The 16,866-nt window shown below is 54.7% G+C and overlaps 1 protein-coding gene across 1 annotated transcript; it reads left to right on the forward strand.

Annotated features, from left to right (window-relative positions):
- Nucleotides 1–1,619: 1,619 nt before the first annotated feature.
- Nucleotides 1,620–15,940, forward strand: SIGLEC15 (sialic acid binding Ig like lectin 15). Its single transcript, XM_030867832.2, has 6 exons — nt 1,620–1,671; nt 11,130–11,189; nt 11,576–11,959; nt 13,016–13,396; nt 14,509–14,539; nt 15,859–15,940. The coding sequence occupies exons 1-6, from the start codon at nt 1,620–1,622 to the stop codon at nt 15,938–15,940; spliced, it is 990 nt and encodes a 329-aa protein (XP_030723692.1).
- Nucleotides 15,941–16,866: the final 926 nt, after the last annotated feature.

Below are 16,866 nucleotides of genomic sequence, written 5' to 3' on the forward strand. Positions count from 1 at the left end.
CTGGCCTCCATCTAAAACCTTGGCCTAAGCACAGACGTGCCTCTTTCCTATGGCTCCTCTCAGCATAGGGAAATAGGCTGGCCTTTTCTTATTGAGACTGTATTATCAAAAAATACAAACAGCTAAAAATGAATTATATTCATCAATTCTAGGATGTACTTGTTTTTACACTTTAACATTTCTGACATCAGGATACATGTTGCACTCAGTGGCATCTTATAAAAAGCTAGAAATTTTTTTCTCTCTTAGTGGTATATAAAACAAAGGTGCATCTTTCAATGACATTTTAGAGTTTATGGAATAAATTATTCTGCAAAGTTTAGTCTTCTGGAGTTATAGCAAATATCTGTGGCAGAGATAGGTAACTATCCATCAACATCTGTTCCCTCTTCCCTGGTAATAAAATTTTAACTTGACCATATGGTTACCTAGTAGTGACCACATTTCCAGGCCTCCCTTGCAGTAGGTGTGGTTGTATGACTAAGTTTGGGCCAATGGGATGTGAGTGGATGTGATGTGTACAATCTTTGGATCCTGGATAAAGAAAAGGCGAGCCCTGGACAAGACTTAGAGTTTCTATCTTTCCCCTTCACACAAGCTAGACCTTGAACAAGCCAGCTTCAACCTTGAAGGCATTAACAACCCCCTGGGGGGAAGGCTAGCAGAGTGATGATATGAAGGGACCTAGATCCCTGAATGACCATGAGAAGTAAGGCCACCTGCCAGTATAAACAGCTCACCTTGGGACTGATACACGGGAGAGAAGTCACCTTCTATTTTTTTTTTAATCCATTATATTTGGGAATCGCTTTTTTTCCCCAGTAGATTAACCTTTATCTGAACTAAAACACCTCCTCCTACTCAAGGATTGGCTCATCCTTGCCAGCCCCCAACCTGGCCACTTTTTTGTTCAGTTTCCCGATTATCTCCTTGCAACAGATACTGAGATTCTGCCCCTGTAGCAGGATATTTTAATCTGGCATTTTGATGTTCTGAGCATTTTGACATGCTTGTCTGGGTTGATTTGCTTAATAATTTTACTATTTCCCATTTATGCTGCTTGGTAATGTAACCATTGTCAATAATGATTACATTTTGGAGACTATTTTTTCCTTCCATCAATAATCCCCACTTCAAAACCTATATGGCCACAGTAAAACAGCTTCACCAGGATGAAAACCCATCCTGGCACACTAAACATGTGGGAAGGGAAAGAGAGAGGGAAGGAAAGATAGAAGGAGGGAGGGAGAGGGGAGGAGGGAGAGAGGGAGTGAAGGAAGCAAAAGAACAGCAGATTTTTCAAAGGGACAGCGGCCACAGGAAAGGGTCCTGCATCTTCCCTGTCCACTTCTCTGTTTCCCGTCCTGAAGAATCATCCGAGTGGTTCCTCTCTTGGTTTTCCACATGACTAAACCCCACGGGTCTCATCTAATCATACTTAGAGCCGCCTGGCTGCCTCTCCCCAGTTCCTCCATCACCCGCAGAGCCCGGCAGGGGTGCAGACCTGGGTACACCACCCACCCCCTCTCACCTTCCTTCCTCCACACCCACGCCAAGCAGGGGTCTCACCAGTGGCCTGGCTGAGTGCGGGGCTGCCTGGTGGCTCCATACTTCATAGCATGGAAGGTTCCTTCCAACTCCTGGCCTCCTTGATGTGCATCATCCTGATGGGTGAGTCTCCCACTCTGCTCTCTGGTGCATTTTCAGAACAGAATAGATTCTCACAAAATTTTAGGTACGGTCTTCTCTCCCTGTGCTCAGGGCAGCGGGGTTGCCAGGGCCTCCAGGCCTGTGGGGAAGGGAGAGCTGCACTTTGGGAGGCTGTGGTGACAGAAGCCAGAAGTTCAAGTCCAGGCTTTGCCTTGGGCTCCTGGTGACTTGAGGCAGTGCCTGGACTCCTCTGGGCCTCAGTGTCTCTACCTGTAGAAAGGCCTCCCACCCAGGCCTTTGCTGTGAGGATCCAGGGGCATAACGGGCCAGCTCTGGGGAGGACAGCGCAGGCTCTGACAGACTGGGGGTGGTGTTGTCATCCAAGTGCTTTGCTTCTTAACGGGCACAGCCCCGGGAAAGAGGGGAGAGCACATGGCTGTTTGGGGTAAGGGTGGGGTGACTTCACTTGGGGAGTAGGGCAAGGGATCGAGGGCACCCTGACCGCCCAGCAGGAACCCCAAGAAGTGAGTGGGAACCCTTTGCTGCAGGCTTAAGTATCAATGTCACTTCACTTAAGGTCACTTAGCTCAAGGAGTCGGTGTCCCTGGGAACAGTATTTCTCAAAAGGTGGTCATGGACCATCTGCATCAGAATCCCTGGAGTGGCATGCATTTGTTAACACGTTCTGGGACTTCCCTGGCGGTCCAGTGGTTAAGACTTTGCCTTCCAATGCAGAGAGTGCGGGTTCGATCCCTGGTCGGGGAGCTAAGACCCCACATGCCTCGCGGCAAAAAAACCAAAACTTAAAACAGAAGCAGTATTGTAACAAATTCAGTAAAGACTTTAAAAATGGTCCACATCAAGGAAAAAAAAAAAAAAAGCAGGTTCTCCAGCTCCACCCCAGATCTGCAGAATCAGAATATGTCAGGAGCAGGGCCCAGGAATATGTATGTTCAACCATCTTGGGTGATTCTGATGCACGATGCAGTCGAGGGCCACTGGGATAATGACAGACAACCTTCATGAGCCCCTCTGTCCAGGCCCCAATCCTCTCCTCGACCCCGCTCAGCCTGAGACATCCTCACGACTGTGTTCCTGGACTTGGCATCCAGGCCTCCATGTGCACAACCATTGGCCATCACGTGCCACATGGTGACAGCACTGACATCATGGTGTTCCAAGCTGTTAGTCAATCTTCCTTGGGTGGGGTCCTGTCTCCACGACTGGATTATAAACTCCCGCTCCTCAGGCCTTCAACACAGAGTAGAGTTCTGTTCGGACTGAGTACTAACAGCAAGTGCCTGCATAGCTCTTATTAAGTGCTGGGCCCTTTAATTAGCAATTCACGCAAGCATCATAATCCTATGGGAAAGGAACTATTATATTCCCTTTTCACAGATGAGAAAACTGAGGCACCAAGAGGTTCAGTGGGCGGTGCAGGGTGAAACTGGGATTTGAACTTGGGGGTATGTGGCTCAAGACGGGAACACGCCACCACCTCCTGACCCCATACTGCCCACTGTCCCACCCACAGAGCCCTGTGGTGGGGGCTGATAGGGGAGGGGTTTCCTTTTCCCAAGTTGACTTAACTCAGCCATGTTAAGTCATGATTTCGGGTTGGGTCCCACGTAGAGGGTGGGGCTGGAGGAGGTGACCCTGCCCACACCTGGGGCAGACAGGAGAACAGGTCAGACAAGGCTGTGAATCCTGGCTCTGCTATTTCCTAACTCTGTGGCCCTGAGCAGGTTACCTAACTTCTCTGAGCCTCGGTAAATGCGGGTCCCCATCACCTCGTGGCTGCTTGAAGGAGAATTAGATCATGGGTGGAAGGCCCCCAGCACAGTCCTGGCGCTCAGCGGTTGTGCAGTAAATGGTAATGAAACGTTGCTCAAGTCACATAACTTCAAGGGACACTAGGTTTGGGGTTTTTTTGTTTTGGTTTGGCTTATTTCTCCTGCTAAGAGTCAGCAGCTATGAATCAGTGAAAGACAAAAAAAAATTTACGGGAAGCATGAGCTGTCACATGTTCAAGTACAAAACCCAGACCACACAAATGCTCCAGCTGCATGTCACGACTCCCCGGGGAGGTGGGGCACACGTGGGAGCTCTGCAGCTGGGTCGGCGAGGGGACCCCTCTTCTCGTGGCCGGCAGCTGCTTCACCGCTGAGACCAAGAGCTCTTAAACTAGGGTGAGCAGCGTCCCTCTTCCTGAAATCCCTCTGCAGCCTCTCCATGTGGCAGCGGGCCTGGAAGCGGCCGGAGCCCAAGGGGCCTGAGAGCAAGGTGGCCACAGGTCACGGTCCCATCCCTGTCACACCTCTGAGCACAGGGCCCAGGGCTGGCCTTTGGCAAAAGTGAAGTGGAGGAATTCATCCAGGAAACCCCCCTCTTCCACTTTCCGTGACTCCTCCCTCACACAGGCATCCCCCCTGCCCAGCACCCTGGGGCAGCCCCTCATCTCCCAGGGGCCCTCACACTCTCTTTTGTCTTTCCTTTCTGTCTCCCCCCAGATCTGCTTTTAGAAAGCGGGAGGTGAGGGGTGGTGGGAAGAGCAGTAGTCTGGGATCTCTGGCCACTTAGTGACCTTGGTCCCCACATCTCTGATGAGCTGGCGCGGCAATCACAGCAGCTGTCATCCTCGAGGACTGTCGTGCCAGGCTTTTAACGCCCAGCTCATTTACTCTTCCCCACAACCCTGCAAAGTGGGGGCCCTTTTCCCTGTTTCAGGGAGGCTCGGCGAGGTCAGGGCACTTCTGGGTGTCACAGGCTGATGTGAACTGGAGTCTCCTGAGTGCCAGCCCAGCCCTTGCCATCGCCTACACCTACGTGCAGTGGGTGGTGAGCCTGGGGCAAAGCTTGGGGCTCAGAGGAACTTACTTGGCTAGCTCTGAACCACTGCAAAAAAACAAACTGAGGAGGCAAGACAATTCACAGCAGTCACCCAAGGACATGGGGCGCTTATCTGGGACGCGGGGAAAGGTCAGGGACTGCTGCCGTGGGCCCAAAAGGAAACGGAGGCTGAATGAGCCGGGACACTTCTGCCCCTGCTGGCTCCTGCGGCCAGCAGCTGGGACCCAGAAGTCCTACCCGGGAGGAGGAGGGGTGCAGGGAGCTAGAGCACGGCAGGGACAGGTGGAATCAGAACTCCCAAGAGCAGCGCACTGTGAGGACACTGCCCCCGGGCAGGCTCCACCCGCGGTTCTGCATCTCTGTCAGCCCAGGCGACAGGGGCCAGCTCCACAACCAAGTGGCCAGAGAGGCAAGAGTTAAAGGGGAAACAGGACAACCCGAGGGCAGAAGGGGAACAATCAGGCCTTTCCCTGACTTGCGTCTCCCAGCTCCCTGGAGCCTGTGGGGTCTGCTTCGCACCGATGGATGGAATTCCTGGTTCCGCTTCCTCCTCTCCCCTCTGGTCTCTGCCCCATTCTCACTTTTTCTCCCCCTGATAACCTGTCTGGACTATATGCAGGCCCAGAAGGAAGAATTACTGAGAGCAAACTGAGGTGCGGGAGGGAATCGGATGAAAGGCAACTGCCCAGCTCGAGCCACACACCTAACTGGGGAGGTCCGGTGGCCAAGATGAACATCTGTCTTTGCCCCAAAACACCCTCTCCTGACCCTTCAGGCGCCGCAATGCCCAAGAAGCCACCCCTGGAGTCATTCGCTGAGAACACCCCTACTAACATGTCCAGGTATCCCCAAGGAGGGTAGCCCCTTACAGACAGCTGGGCTCATCAGACTGGCTGCCCGTTAGCTGATAATGTCAGCCCTCCTAGGGGGTGGGGAGCAGATCTCTGAGGGGCTCCACCTCTGAGGGCCACAAGTCTAGCCCTCCACGAGGCATCGTCTGTCCGTGGTAAGCACCTGCCTGGCATCATCCTTCTCCCCCTCAATGTCCATGCTTGTTTCCTCCAGAAACCTGTCACAAAAATCCCACCCCAGCAGACCTAATTCTTGTTAAAGCGCCACTCTCTGAGGACACCCCCATTGGCCATTATCCCATCACAGCCGCCACCACTGGCTTGTTTTCCTATCTGTGGTCCATGGACAGCGACTGCCGCATGCTCAGATACAAAATCATAAACAGTTTTCTCGCTAGTTAACATAAATGCCATCACACAGAACGCACTGCACATGAGCTACAGAGAGGCTCCCATGCACATCCCTGCCTCCTTCCTCACCAAGGAACTGGTGGGAATCTGGTTTAGCTGCAGGCAAAGCCAAGGTCTCTATTTCTGATCCATCCAGATGTCACTTCTGCCCATCCAGGTTCTGCAGATGTTTCTACTGCCGAGTTCTCGTCCCACCCTGACACCACTGGGACAGGGCTTTGGGATAATAGGTCCAGGGTGAGTTAACTACCCCTCGGTTGACTCGTGATTATGATTACGTGGAAGCTGGTACCCAGTGCTACAGCCCCAGCCCTCCCTCCATGTGCATCATCACCACAGGGGGCATGAGGGAGCAATGTGGAGAGTTTAGTAAATGGCTGCACAGGACCATCAAGAGTGGATGCCTCTTTCCGCATAGCTGAGTTTTCTCAACAGCCAATGGCTTACTTTAAGTACCTAAAAGCCTTTCAGTTAATTTTATATTGACATATTTCTCAAATGCTTGCCAGGCTTCCTTGTCATTTTTATCCAATTATCATTTTTGGACACAGACTTTTAGATTTAAAATTCTCCTTAGTAAGCATCTAGAGACATCATTTGACAGATGAGCCCACTGAGGCCAGAGAGCTATGCGGACTCACCTATGGTCACAAAGTCAGGGCCAGTCTAGTCAGGGCTACAACCCCAGACAGACGCCTGAGACCCCATGCGAGGGGCACGCCTCTCATGGCAATGAACCTTTCCAAGGTGACTCAGGTCACCCCCGCGAGCAATGTTTCACTGGCCTGCTGCAGTGTCATGATGCCTCAAGGCCCTCTGCACTTACCCCTCCTCTAAAGTGTCCCTTTTGTGCTGTACTTTTATCATTTCTGTCCTGATCGTCACATTATTTTTACTGAAACTGCCTCCCTGACTGAATGCTGATTATATCACCCCTTGCTGCTTTCAATGGACTACAAACAGAAGACACTTTCTAGCTTTTCAACCTGTATTTCCCAAATCTGGGGAGCTACTTAAACAAACTCGTTAGAATCATGTATAAATGAAAAACAAACAATGGCTGGGCAATGGACAGGCTGTAAACACACTGAGGCAGCCACGGATTGTCACCATAGCTGTATCCCCAACACTCAGCACAGTATCGAGCACAAGACAGACCCTCAATAAACACCTATTGAGTGAATAAGTACATGAATCAATGACTAGCTTTCAGGTGAGTTAAGGGCAAGGCCTGCGCTATTGCATGACGTGTAGTCTAAGGTGCCAAGTTGAGCCACAGATGGTGCAGTTTCCGGCATCAATTTCCTGGCCCCCACCCCCACCCCGTATCGCCTTGAGCTGTCCGTCCAGAGCCCTTCTCCTTCCCCATCACTGGTTAGCACCACCCCCTTGCTCCCTCCTGGTCCCACTCTCTTTGCACGGCCAGTGAAGGAGGGAACTAACATCACTGAGCATTTGCTGAGTGTCAGCACTGTCCGGTTGACCTTCACGTGTGACTTCATTCCATCCTCAATCCTCAATCCTATGAGGAAAGTACTATGTACCCCATTTTGCAGCAGAGGAGCCTGAGACCTGGGACATTAAGCAACTCGCCCAAAGATCTCCCTGTAAGTGGATGAGTCTAGAACAGTGCCAGGCACAGACTGGGTGCTTGATACAAGTGAGAATGTCACCCATGTCCAGCCGTACCAAAGCTGGAATGCTCTTCACCGTGCCCAGTGGCCCACCATTGAGAGGAGGGATTTCGGACAAGGGGAAGAATGTGGGCCTCCTGTTGACCCCCGGAGGTTGATAGACATGAAGCAGGAAGAGTAGAGACCCTATCAAAAGGAGCTGTGGTTCCAGTTCAGGGGGCTATCCCTGCCCTGTCCTAAGAGACATGCAGGAGCTGCCAGAGGGAATAGTAAATGTCCCAGGAGGCTGGGGAGCTTGGGTTCCTGCCAAAGCACATGCATTTGCTCCCTGGGTAATTCCTATTGGGACTTCCCACATTCACCTCAAGTCCCCTGGGTGAACTCAACCAAAGGTCTCTGTGTAAAAGTGAGTCCAGGTGCCCGCCTCTTGGAACACCATGCAGCAGACAAACAGGAAACACAAGTCTCCCCCTAATGGGAGCCAAGACTGTCACACTTGGTGAAAGGGCCTGTGTGTGCCCTCTCTCCTCCCAGAGCAGAACCCAGCCAGGGAGGGAAGGGCCCGGACCTGTCATTTGTACCACACATCAGATGCTCCCAATCTAGGCTGTCATCCTCGAGCAGCAGAGTCCAGGGACAAGGTCTGAACATGACCCACCTATTGTCGAAATTCAGCCTCTGTTCACTGGTGCCGGATTAAACCTCCCTGGGGGACTCTGCTCTAGGAGACAGAGTTTTGAGTGAAGTAGAAAGAAATAGCATTATTGCTTTGCCAGGCAAAGGGGGCCACAGTGGGCTAATGCCCTCAAAACTGTGTGTCCCGCCCTGGAGGGGGTAGTGAGGAGTCTGACAGTGTTCAAGGAGCAGGGTGTGATCAGCTCGTGGACACTCTTCTGATTGGTTGGCGGTGAGGTCATCAGGAGTCAGCATCATCAACCTTCCAGCTGGTCTGGGGTCTCCCTGCTTGTGGGCAGCATACAGTTAACTTCTCCCACCTGGTGGCAGTTTCAGTATCTACAAAACAGCTCAAAGGACTTGGCTCAGAATACTACCTATGGTCTTTGAGGAAGAACTAGAGGTCCTTGAATTTGTTTCCTGGCTAAAGTATAATTATTTTGTGTTGCTTGACTGTTTTCCTTTCTTTCTGCATTTTCTCACTTTTCTGATTAAATTGATTCTTTGACTACGGTTTTTCTACAGACTAAAGGCAGGCGGAGGACATGGGTGGGGCTCTGTTCCGGGAAGACCTCATAGGGTCCTGCTCAGTTACACTCCGAGGGGAAGCCTTGGCTCTGCCTGGTTGGCCAAATGACGTTGCCAAGGCCCTCAGGCTCTCTGAGCCTCAGATCCCCTTTCCGGAAGGGGGGCTAATGACAGCACCCCATGGATTGTTTCGCTTATGGAAACAATCCCAAAGCACCATGTACTCTGACACCCTTATCCTCTCACGCCCTGCAACCTCTATGCTGATGTCCGTACTTCCATTTTACCCTTTGCCTAGAATGCCTTTAGCCTACTTCAGGGCTTAGCAAATCCCACTCCTTTCTCAAGGCTCTGCTGAGGCGGCAGCTCCTTTCTCATGGGGCTTTCAATCAACCCCTGCCCACCCACCCTTCCTGCCAGCCCGGGCACCCTCCCTTCTGCTCTCTCTCAGCAATTCAATTCAACATCAACTACTATGTGGCAGGCACGTGCTAGGCAACAGCTGCACAAATATGACCCCCACACATGTTCCCTGCCCTCCCAGAGCTTCTGGGTGCCTGGACGAGACATACAGTTGAACAGGCAATGCCCATACAGAGGAAGCACTTCTGCCAGCCCTGGGGCATGGGGAAGGGGTGCCAGACCCAGGCTTAGGGCTCAGTGAAGGCCTCCCGCTGTAGGATGACTCAGCTGAGGCCCGGGGACGACTAGGAGGGAGCTGGTGAGTGAAAGGGGCCAGGAACCATGTTCAGACAGAGGGAACATTGTTCATGTCCCTCATTAGAGCACCTGGCAGGCTTTAGTGTAACTACGGGTTCCCAGATCTGTCACCCTTACTGAGCTGTGAGCTCCAACAGGCTGATAAATTATTCTCTTGCTCTTTGTAGCCCTGGCTCTAATCCCAGTGCCTGGCTTCCAGTGGGGAATATGTCCGATCAATGATGGCCAATTGATGAATGCACAACAGTAAACAACCCCTGGGGAGTCAGTGCCTGGCTCTGCGATGCCTGAAAAATGCAGGAGGTCAGAGGAGGCTGAGGTCACAGAGGGTGGGAATGCAGGAGAACTGAGGCAGGGGCTGGGCCTCAAGACTGGGAGATGCTTTCTGCAGCTAGAAGTACTGACTGAACGAGAAAAACCTTCAGGAAGGGTTTCTCAAATCTGGAACTAGGCCCTTTGATTATTAACAACTGAACAAACGAGCTCTTACTAGGGAAATATGTCAAGTCCCCCGCTTGGGTTCAAAAGCGTACTTCCACTTGTCCGGAAGAAAGGAGATTTGGCTTAGAAACCGACTGTGTGGGGAAAAAAAAAAGAACCTTGTGGTTTTATTTCATTGCAAGCGCGGCACGATCCCAAATTGAGGTTTTCTATGAGGCACAGCTCACACAACCCAATTCATACCCCACTCTACCTGGCCTGGAACACACACCTGGAGCCCCCGGGGTCAGGACACTATACTGCAAGGAAAGTACCAAGCTGGTAGTGAGGATGGAGAGGGGCAGGTGAAGGACTAGGACCTCTGACAGAGAAGGGAAGGCTTACTGGGTCCAGGATAGCCATGATGGGATCCCGGGAGGGCCGTCACAGGGAAGGAAGACGAAGGCTCCAAAGAGCGATGGGCCGTCACGTGAGGGGCAGGAAACATTGGTTCTGAGCAGGAGGAATGCCTTGACCTGTAGATTACTCATAGATGGTATGGGTTCCCTGAAGGAGGGTCTGCCAGCTGTGGGCTGCGGAGATTCCCGCCCAAGAAACAAGTGTGGCTACCCCACAGAGCAAAGAGCACTGGACTTGGAGTCATGTGATGTGAAGCATGTGAAAGAACCTGGTGAATTGCAAAGCCCTTTGGAAATATAGGGGCTGGTATATTATTCCCTGTAAAGATCCCTTTCCTGAACTCTACCTGGGCACTAGAGGCTAAGCCTGTCCCTCCCTTCTGGAGGAGGCTCCCAGGCCCCCTGACCTGAGCCTCCCAGCACTGACACCCATCCACCCACCCCGTTCACCCCACCCCCAGAGAAGCACACATCTGCAACAAGACAGGCGGTGACTCTCTAGCCCTCCGTAAGCTGCAGGCAGAGTGCAGCTTCCAGACCTTAGCTCAACCATACTTCAGAGGCTCACAACATGGGAGGTGAGGAAAGTTGAGCCCAGAGGCACTTGTGCAAAGCAAGGAGGCAGCATAACGGTCCACCCCTCCCTCAGCTCCCTGTCTGGGCACTGGCCTTTTGGGAAACCCGCTTGGATTGACTGTAGAGGAATCTCAGCCACCAACTCAACACACCAGCTTCAAAACATACCACCGCCTCCCAAGGCCTCAGTTTCCCCTCTGTCAATGGGAGTGTTGCTCTGCTTGGATAAGCCCCAAGTTTCCATGCCCTAGTGCACTAGAGTGCCACAGTGAGGTCAGGCAGTCCTAAGGTTGAACATCAGCTTTGCCTCATCCTAGCTGTGTGACCTCAGGCCTCAAACTCTCTGTGCCTCGGTTTATAACATGTAACCTGGGAATAACTCTGCTTACCTCTAGGATCATTTGTGAGAACTAAAAGAGATACCACCAGGAACTTGCTCAACACAGAGCTGCACAGTAAGTGCCTTTATTATTGTCGCCATCTGGGGCAGGGGTCGGGGGGTGGTCTTGGGACTGTACTGTAACCATGGGATCCCAGGGCTTTTCTGCAGCAGGGCAAGTTTTGATGGGAAAGAGGTTGGGGTCACTGGGCCTGTAAGTGAGGTGGGACCACCCTGAGTGAGGCAAATAGTCCCAGGGAAATGGGGGGAGAGTCCAGGCACCTACAAAGTCACGGCAGTCAAAGTCCCAAGAGATGCTTCTCGAGTCCTGGGGTGGTTTTCCAGACTCCCCCCACCCCCGAGGGCAGGGAGGGCGCTTCCCAAGTCCTGAGGTTTCCAGGCCCCCCGAGGGCACGGGCAGGGTTGCCGCATGCCGCCTGCCTCTCGCCCGCCCGCCCGCAGGTGCGCCGGCGCAGCGCTGGTCTATGAAGTTGCCGGCCGAGGTGAGTGCGGCGGCGGGCGAGGCGGCAGTGCTGCCTTGCACCTTCACACACCCGCACCGCCACTACGACGGGCCGCTCACGGCCATCTGGCGGGCGGGCGAGCCATACACTGGCCCGCAGGTGTTCCGGTGCGCGGCGGCGCGGAGCAGCGAGCTCTGCCAGACGGCGCTTAGCCTGCACGGCCGCTTCCGGCTGCTCGGCAACCCGCGCCGCAACGACCTGTCGCTGCGCGTCGAGCGCCTAGCGCTGGCCGACGACGGCCGCTACTTCTGCCGCGTCGAGTTTGCCGGCGACGTCCACGAGCGCTACGAGAGCCGCCACGGCGTCCGGCTCCGCGTGACCGGTGAGCGCGCCGCCCGCCTCCCCGCCGCGTCCGAGGGCTCCCTAGGTGCGGGCTCTGTGCTGGGATGGGAAGCGGTACAACAGGAACACCCCTTTCTCTAGAGCAGGGGGTCTCACACCCGGCGATGGCTTCGGGCCACCCGGGAAGTTGTTAAAAAATGCCGCCGAATCCTGGCCCCAGGAAGGGCTGGGGGCGGCCTGGGTTGGGCCTTGTAATGAAGCTCGTAGAGAGTGAATATGCCCGAACAGCTCTCAGACTAGGGGGGAGAAAAACAAGGAGCGGTCACCTTAAATATGGCAAGGACTGCAGTGGGCTGTGTGCACAGAGGGGGTGCACAGGGAGCCCGCCAAGTGCCCGGCGCTTCTCTAGACCCTGTGGTGTAAAGATGTGGGAATCAGGATCCTAGAGCCGTGGTTCTCAACCCTGGCTGAGCATTGGAATGACCTGAGGAGCTTTGTAAAAATCCAGGAGCCCCCCTGTGGGGGACCCAGGCGTTCTGGGTTGAGTTTGACGCTGCCAAGAAGCTCCCATGTGCCCTTGGGCTGGCTGGGCCGCCTCTCTGAGTGCATTTCAGTTTCTTTGCGCTTGTCCGCCCCAGTCCCACGGTCCCAACAATTCAGTGAATCGTCTCAAGTCTAGGTCCTGGTGAGGCTGTCTGGGAGTGAGAGGTGCCCTTGAAATCACTCCAGCAGACTGCCCCCAGTCGTGTGCTACCGCAATAGTAACGACGTTTAGAGAACACTTGCCCAGGTACCCCACTTGTCAAATCTTCTCAACAGCCCCGTAACGTAAGTGATCCCCATTTTACATGTGAAGAAACTAAGGCACAGAGCAGCGGAATAACTTGCCTAAGGTCACACCGGTACTGGGACCCAGGCATAGTGGCGCCCGAGTGCCTCTTCCTTCCTCTCCGTATCACCTGCTCCCCCGCCCCTTCTCCAACGCTCTGGGCCAAGGGGACGGGGAGGCTGCCCCTTGCCCTTGCCTTGCCCTTTGCCTGCCGCTGCTCTGACCACACTTCGCTTCCTCCCGCTCCTCCTGGGCCGTCGCCCGCAGCCGCCCCACGGATCGTCAACATCTCGGTGCTGCCCGGCCCGGCGCACACCTTCCACGCGCTCTGCACGGCTGAAGGGGAGCCGCCGCCCACCCTCGCCTGGTCCGGCCCAGCGCTGGGCAACGGCTCGGCCTCCGTGCCGAGCCCAGGTCAAGATCACGGCCATCAGGTGACCGCCGAGCTGCCCGCGCTGGCCCACGACGGCCGCTACACGTGCGCGGCCTCCAACAGCTTGGGCCGCGCCGAAGCCAGTGTCTACTTGTTCCGTTTCCACGGTGCCTCCAGGGCCTCAGCAATCGCCGTCCCGCTCGGCGCGCTTGGTCTCAAGGTGCTTCTGCTGCTCGGCGTTCTGGCCGCCCGCGCCGCAGCCCGCCGCCGCCTAGGTGGGTGCGCCCCAGGCCAGGATGGGTGCGAGGGGCGGCCAGGGCTCTCCTCCAGGCTGACCACCTGGCATGACACAAGCAGAACATCACTTATGCACCTGTGCATCATCTCACTTTCCTCTCCCTGCATCAAGCCCAGGAGGTGGGAACCAGCGTGAGCCCATTTTACAATCAGGAAGCTGAGGCCAGAGAGGTTAGGGAACTTACCTCTAGCCTAGAGTCACAGAGATGTAGACCCAGACGATATAGCTCTGAGCCCACCTCTTTACCAGCACCCCATTAATGACTCATCCAGAAGGGTTCCGACCACACACAGGCTTTCCCAAATAGCACCATTTCATTCGGTCACAATGTGCTGCATAGGTGCTAGGAATACAGAGATGAATAGGACATGGTTCCTGATGAGTGTGTGCTGAGGAGTAAGCAGATAATTGCAGTCTGCAGAGAGAAGTGCTACCAGCCCGCGTACTAAGGAAGCCCAGAGAGTGTGGGCCTCTCTCTGATGGGGCATCCAGACGGGGGCCGGGAGGGAAGGCTTTACACAAGGGGAGGCTAAATCAAAAGCTATAAGCAGGTGCGAGCTAGGAAAACAAGGAGCTAATAGCACTCCTAGCAGACGGAACAGCATGTGTAAAAGAGTGGAAGCTCGAACTAGCAGGCCGTCTTCAGACAGCTGCCGTCACCCCTCCCTACTATCACTAAGCTGGATGGGAAATTTGCTCTGGGCCCCGGAGAGGAGACTTCCCAGAGCCTCTGACCACCCAGGTGAGTAGCACCAGCCTCAAGCTCTCCTGGGATGAAATCCAAAATTCGTCACAGTTGCTCTGGCTACCGTCTTTGCTGGGGCCACACTGGCTTTCTGGCAGCGTCTTCAAACCCACCAAGCATTCTGTGCTTCAGGGGCCTCAGAGAAGCAGGTCCTCCTGCTAAGTCGGCTCCTCACTCCCTGTCCTCCCCGGTGATTCATCATCTTTCAGGTCACTTCTTCGCATCCTGCTGGCTAGCTGTTCCCTCCAGACCACTCTCCTCGTGGGGCGGGCTGGACAGCGGGGCTTGTAGCCCAGAGGCTACCATGGAGATTCATGCCTCCTCTCTCTCTGTCCCTCACACAGAGTACCCAGTCACCCAGGACGCCTCCCCGCGGTAAGTCAGCTCGCCCACCCCCACCCTGCCCCCCTGTAGTCCACCCCTGGCCAAGGGGTGCAGGCTCCTCATGGAGGGCAGCCTGAGAAGGAAGAATGGGCAAAGGGCTGGGGCTGGGGTCCCAGCCCTGATCAGGGTCCAGGCCCTCCCTGCAGCCTTCCCCCCTACTTCAGTCCACCAAGCCTGGCAGCCAGACCGGGCCACGCTGACCTGCTCCCCACGTTCCCAGCACTGACTGTGGGCCTCACACTGGCCTATCTTCCGGACCAGCTGCCTGGTGTCCGTGGTGCTGAAGGGTCATTTTTCTGGGTCTGCCTTATCTCTGCACCTAGCTGTGATCCCTGGAGGCTGCATTTCCTCTCATAGTGCCCAGCATTCTAGAACAGATCCACACAAAATCCACCATTAGGCAATGATTCTCCCAGACACCCTGCTGAAGGCTTTGCAAGCAGAATGTCATTAGAGGTTCTGAGGGCTTGGTTGAGGGCTCACAGACTCAGCTAGGAAGCATTGACCTTGCCCCCCTCTTGGTGTCTGTCCAAGTGAAGGCCTGTGTAGAAGAAGAAAGCATCCAATTCCAAGACCTTGTCCGAGATGCTTGGGGGAGGCAGGCGGGGGATGACAGCCTTCTCTAGGACCCTTTAGACAAGCCCGGGCACTCCCGTAGCGCCGTTCCCACCCAGGCACAGCTCAGTGAATGGTTTAAGCAGACAAGTGGCCCCATCTGAACAGGAGTGGAGGCCAGGAGACCTTTAAGGGCTGTTGACCAAGGCTGCAGCTGGCTAGGTTGCTTGGCTGAAGATGGCAATAGAGAGGGCGGGGAGATGGGGCAGACAGAGGCAGGGATGGCCAGAGTGGGCAGCACAAGCAAGGGAGGGAGCCAGCAGGTCTGGAGCTGGCGCCCCGGGTGCCACCTACTGAGCTGAAGATGGGGGGTGGTGTGTGGTGAGGATCACACGAGCTCTGTGGACTGTTTATGTTTGAGAGGCCACGAGGATGTCCCGGAAGTCAGGAAAGCGGTTAGGGTTAGCAGGAGGCCCGACCCGGAGGTCAGGACCCCAGAGATGGTTTTTGAAGCCACAGATGAGATCCCTTTGAGAAGACAGAAACTCTGGGATGCTGTCACCCAGGTGGTCCCCTCCCTGGTCTGCAAGTTCTGCCGCTGCCCTGCCTCCAACCTTCGGTTAGTCTCCAGGCCTTGTTGGATGCAGGCCCCCGAATTCCCTCTCGTCCCTCCTTCCGCCCCTTCCTGGGCTATGGTTTGGGCAGTCAGAGACCCCTCCTGTTTGGGTTGTCAGTCAACTTTCTCCTGTCCACAGGCCCCAAGCTCAGGAGTCCAATTATGAAAATTTGGGCCAGATGAGTCCTCAGGGTCCACCAGCAGCCGTGTGTTCACCTTGAGGAGCCCATTGGCCACTGGCATCCCCTGGACACCATGAGGAATGAAAGCCAACATGTGGCTTGGCTGGGATGGCCCTTCCTGGCTCCCAGGCACCTTGGCAGCCCTAGCCTGGCAGCACCCTGAGGTCAGGACCCTACTCACAGAGGCTCAGAGGTCTCCTACGTGGACTTCTGTCTCCAAGCCCCAGAGATATTTCTGTCAACGGGGCAGCATTTTACACGCATGCGCACGTGTGTGTGTGTGTGTGTGTGTGCCTGCACTCGCACATGAGCCCAGGTGACACTTCTGCAAACTCGTCTTGCCTTTGCTTACCTAGAACACTATAGTAAAGCAGGCAGGACCCTGGTCAGAGGGGTCTCCAGGCCCAGGCTCCATCCTCGTTCTGTCACCGACTTGCTGTGTGGACCAAGGCACTTTTTTCCATTCTTTGGGTCTCTGTTCGTCCACTGTTGAACACCAACAGTAACAGTCTTCTCTGCTGGCTTCGGGCTGTCAAGGTCTGAGGAAGTAGTGGATGTGAAGGGACTTGGGGCAGTACAAAGCTGTCTACAGGTGTGAGCAGTGTTACAGGCTCCTCCTTGCAGAGCGACCTTGGGACATCTAAACTTGGACAAGCATAGCACCCACACCGGCCTCGCTGGGAGTAAGGATTCCGGAGGGCAAGTCTGGGTCTGGGCTGTGCCACCCTGTGGTTCCAGGAACATCAAATCAGCAACAAGGAGAAGCCCGGTATCCCTGGCCCCTGGGGTCTCCTCTGTGACTGTCCCACACTCTGCCCTCCTCTTACCCCATCGGCTCTCTGCACAGCCTTCAGCTGGGAACTCTGGGAAAAAGGAACAAAACACCCATCATCTCAAAGCATGTGGAATCCACTGTTCTTAAGGAACAAACTCTGGGAGGTGTGAGCGCAAGTCTGGGCCAAGGG

This window comes from Globicephala melas, chromosome 13 (genome assembly GCF_963455315.2).
Source record: "Globicephala melas chromosome 13, mGloMel1.2, whole genome shotgun sequence".
NCBI lineage: Eukaryota > Metazoa > Chordata > Mammalia > Artiodactyla > Delphinidae > Globicephala > Globicephala melas.

Excerpts from the sequence above, each read along its gene's own strand:
- SIGLEC15 (XM_030867832.2), top strand. The coding sequence starts at position 1,620 with ATGGAAGGTTCCTTCCAACTCCTGGCCTCCTTGATGTGCATCATCCTG. Across the intron at positions 13,397-14,508 it reads CGCAGCCCGCCGCCGCCTAG|AGTACCCAGTCACCCAGGAC; the intron begins GTGGGTGCGCCC and ends TCCCTCACACAG. Across the intron at positions 14,540-15,858 it reads ACCCAGGACGCCTCCCCGCG|GCCCCAAGCTCAGGAGTCCA; the intron begins GTAAGTCAGCTC and ends TCCTGTCCACAG.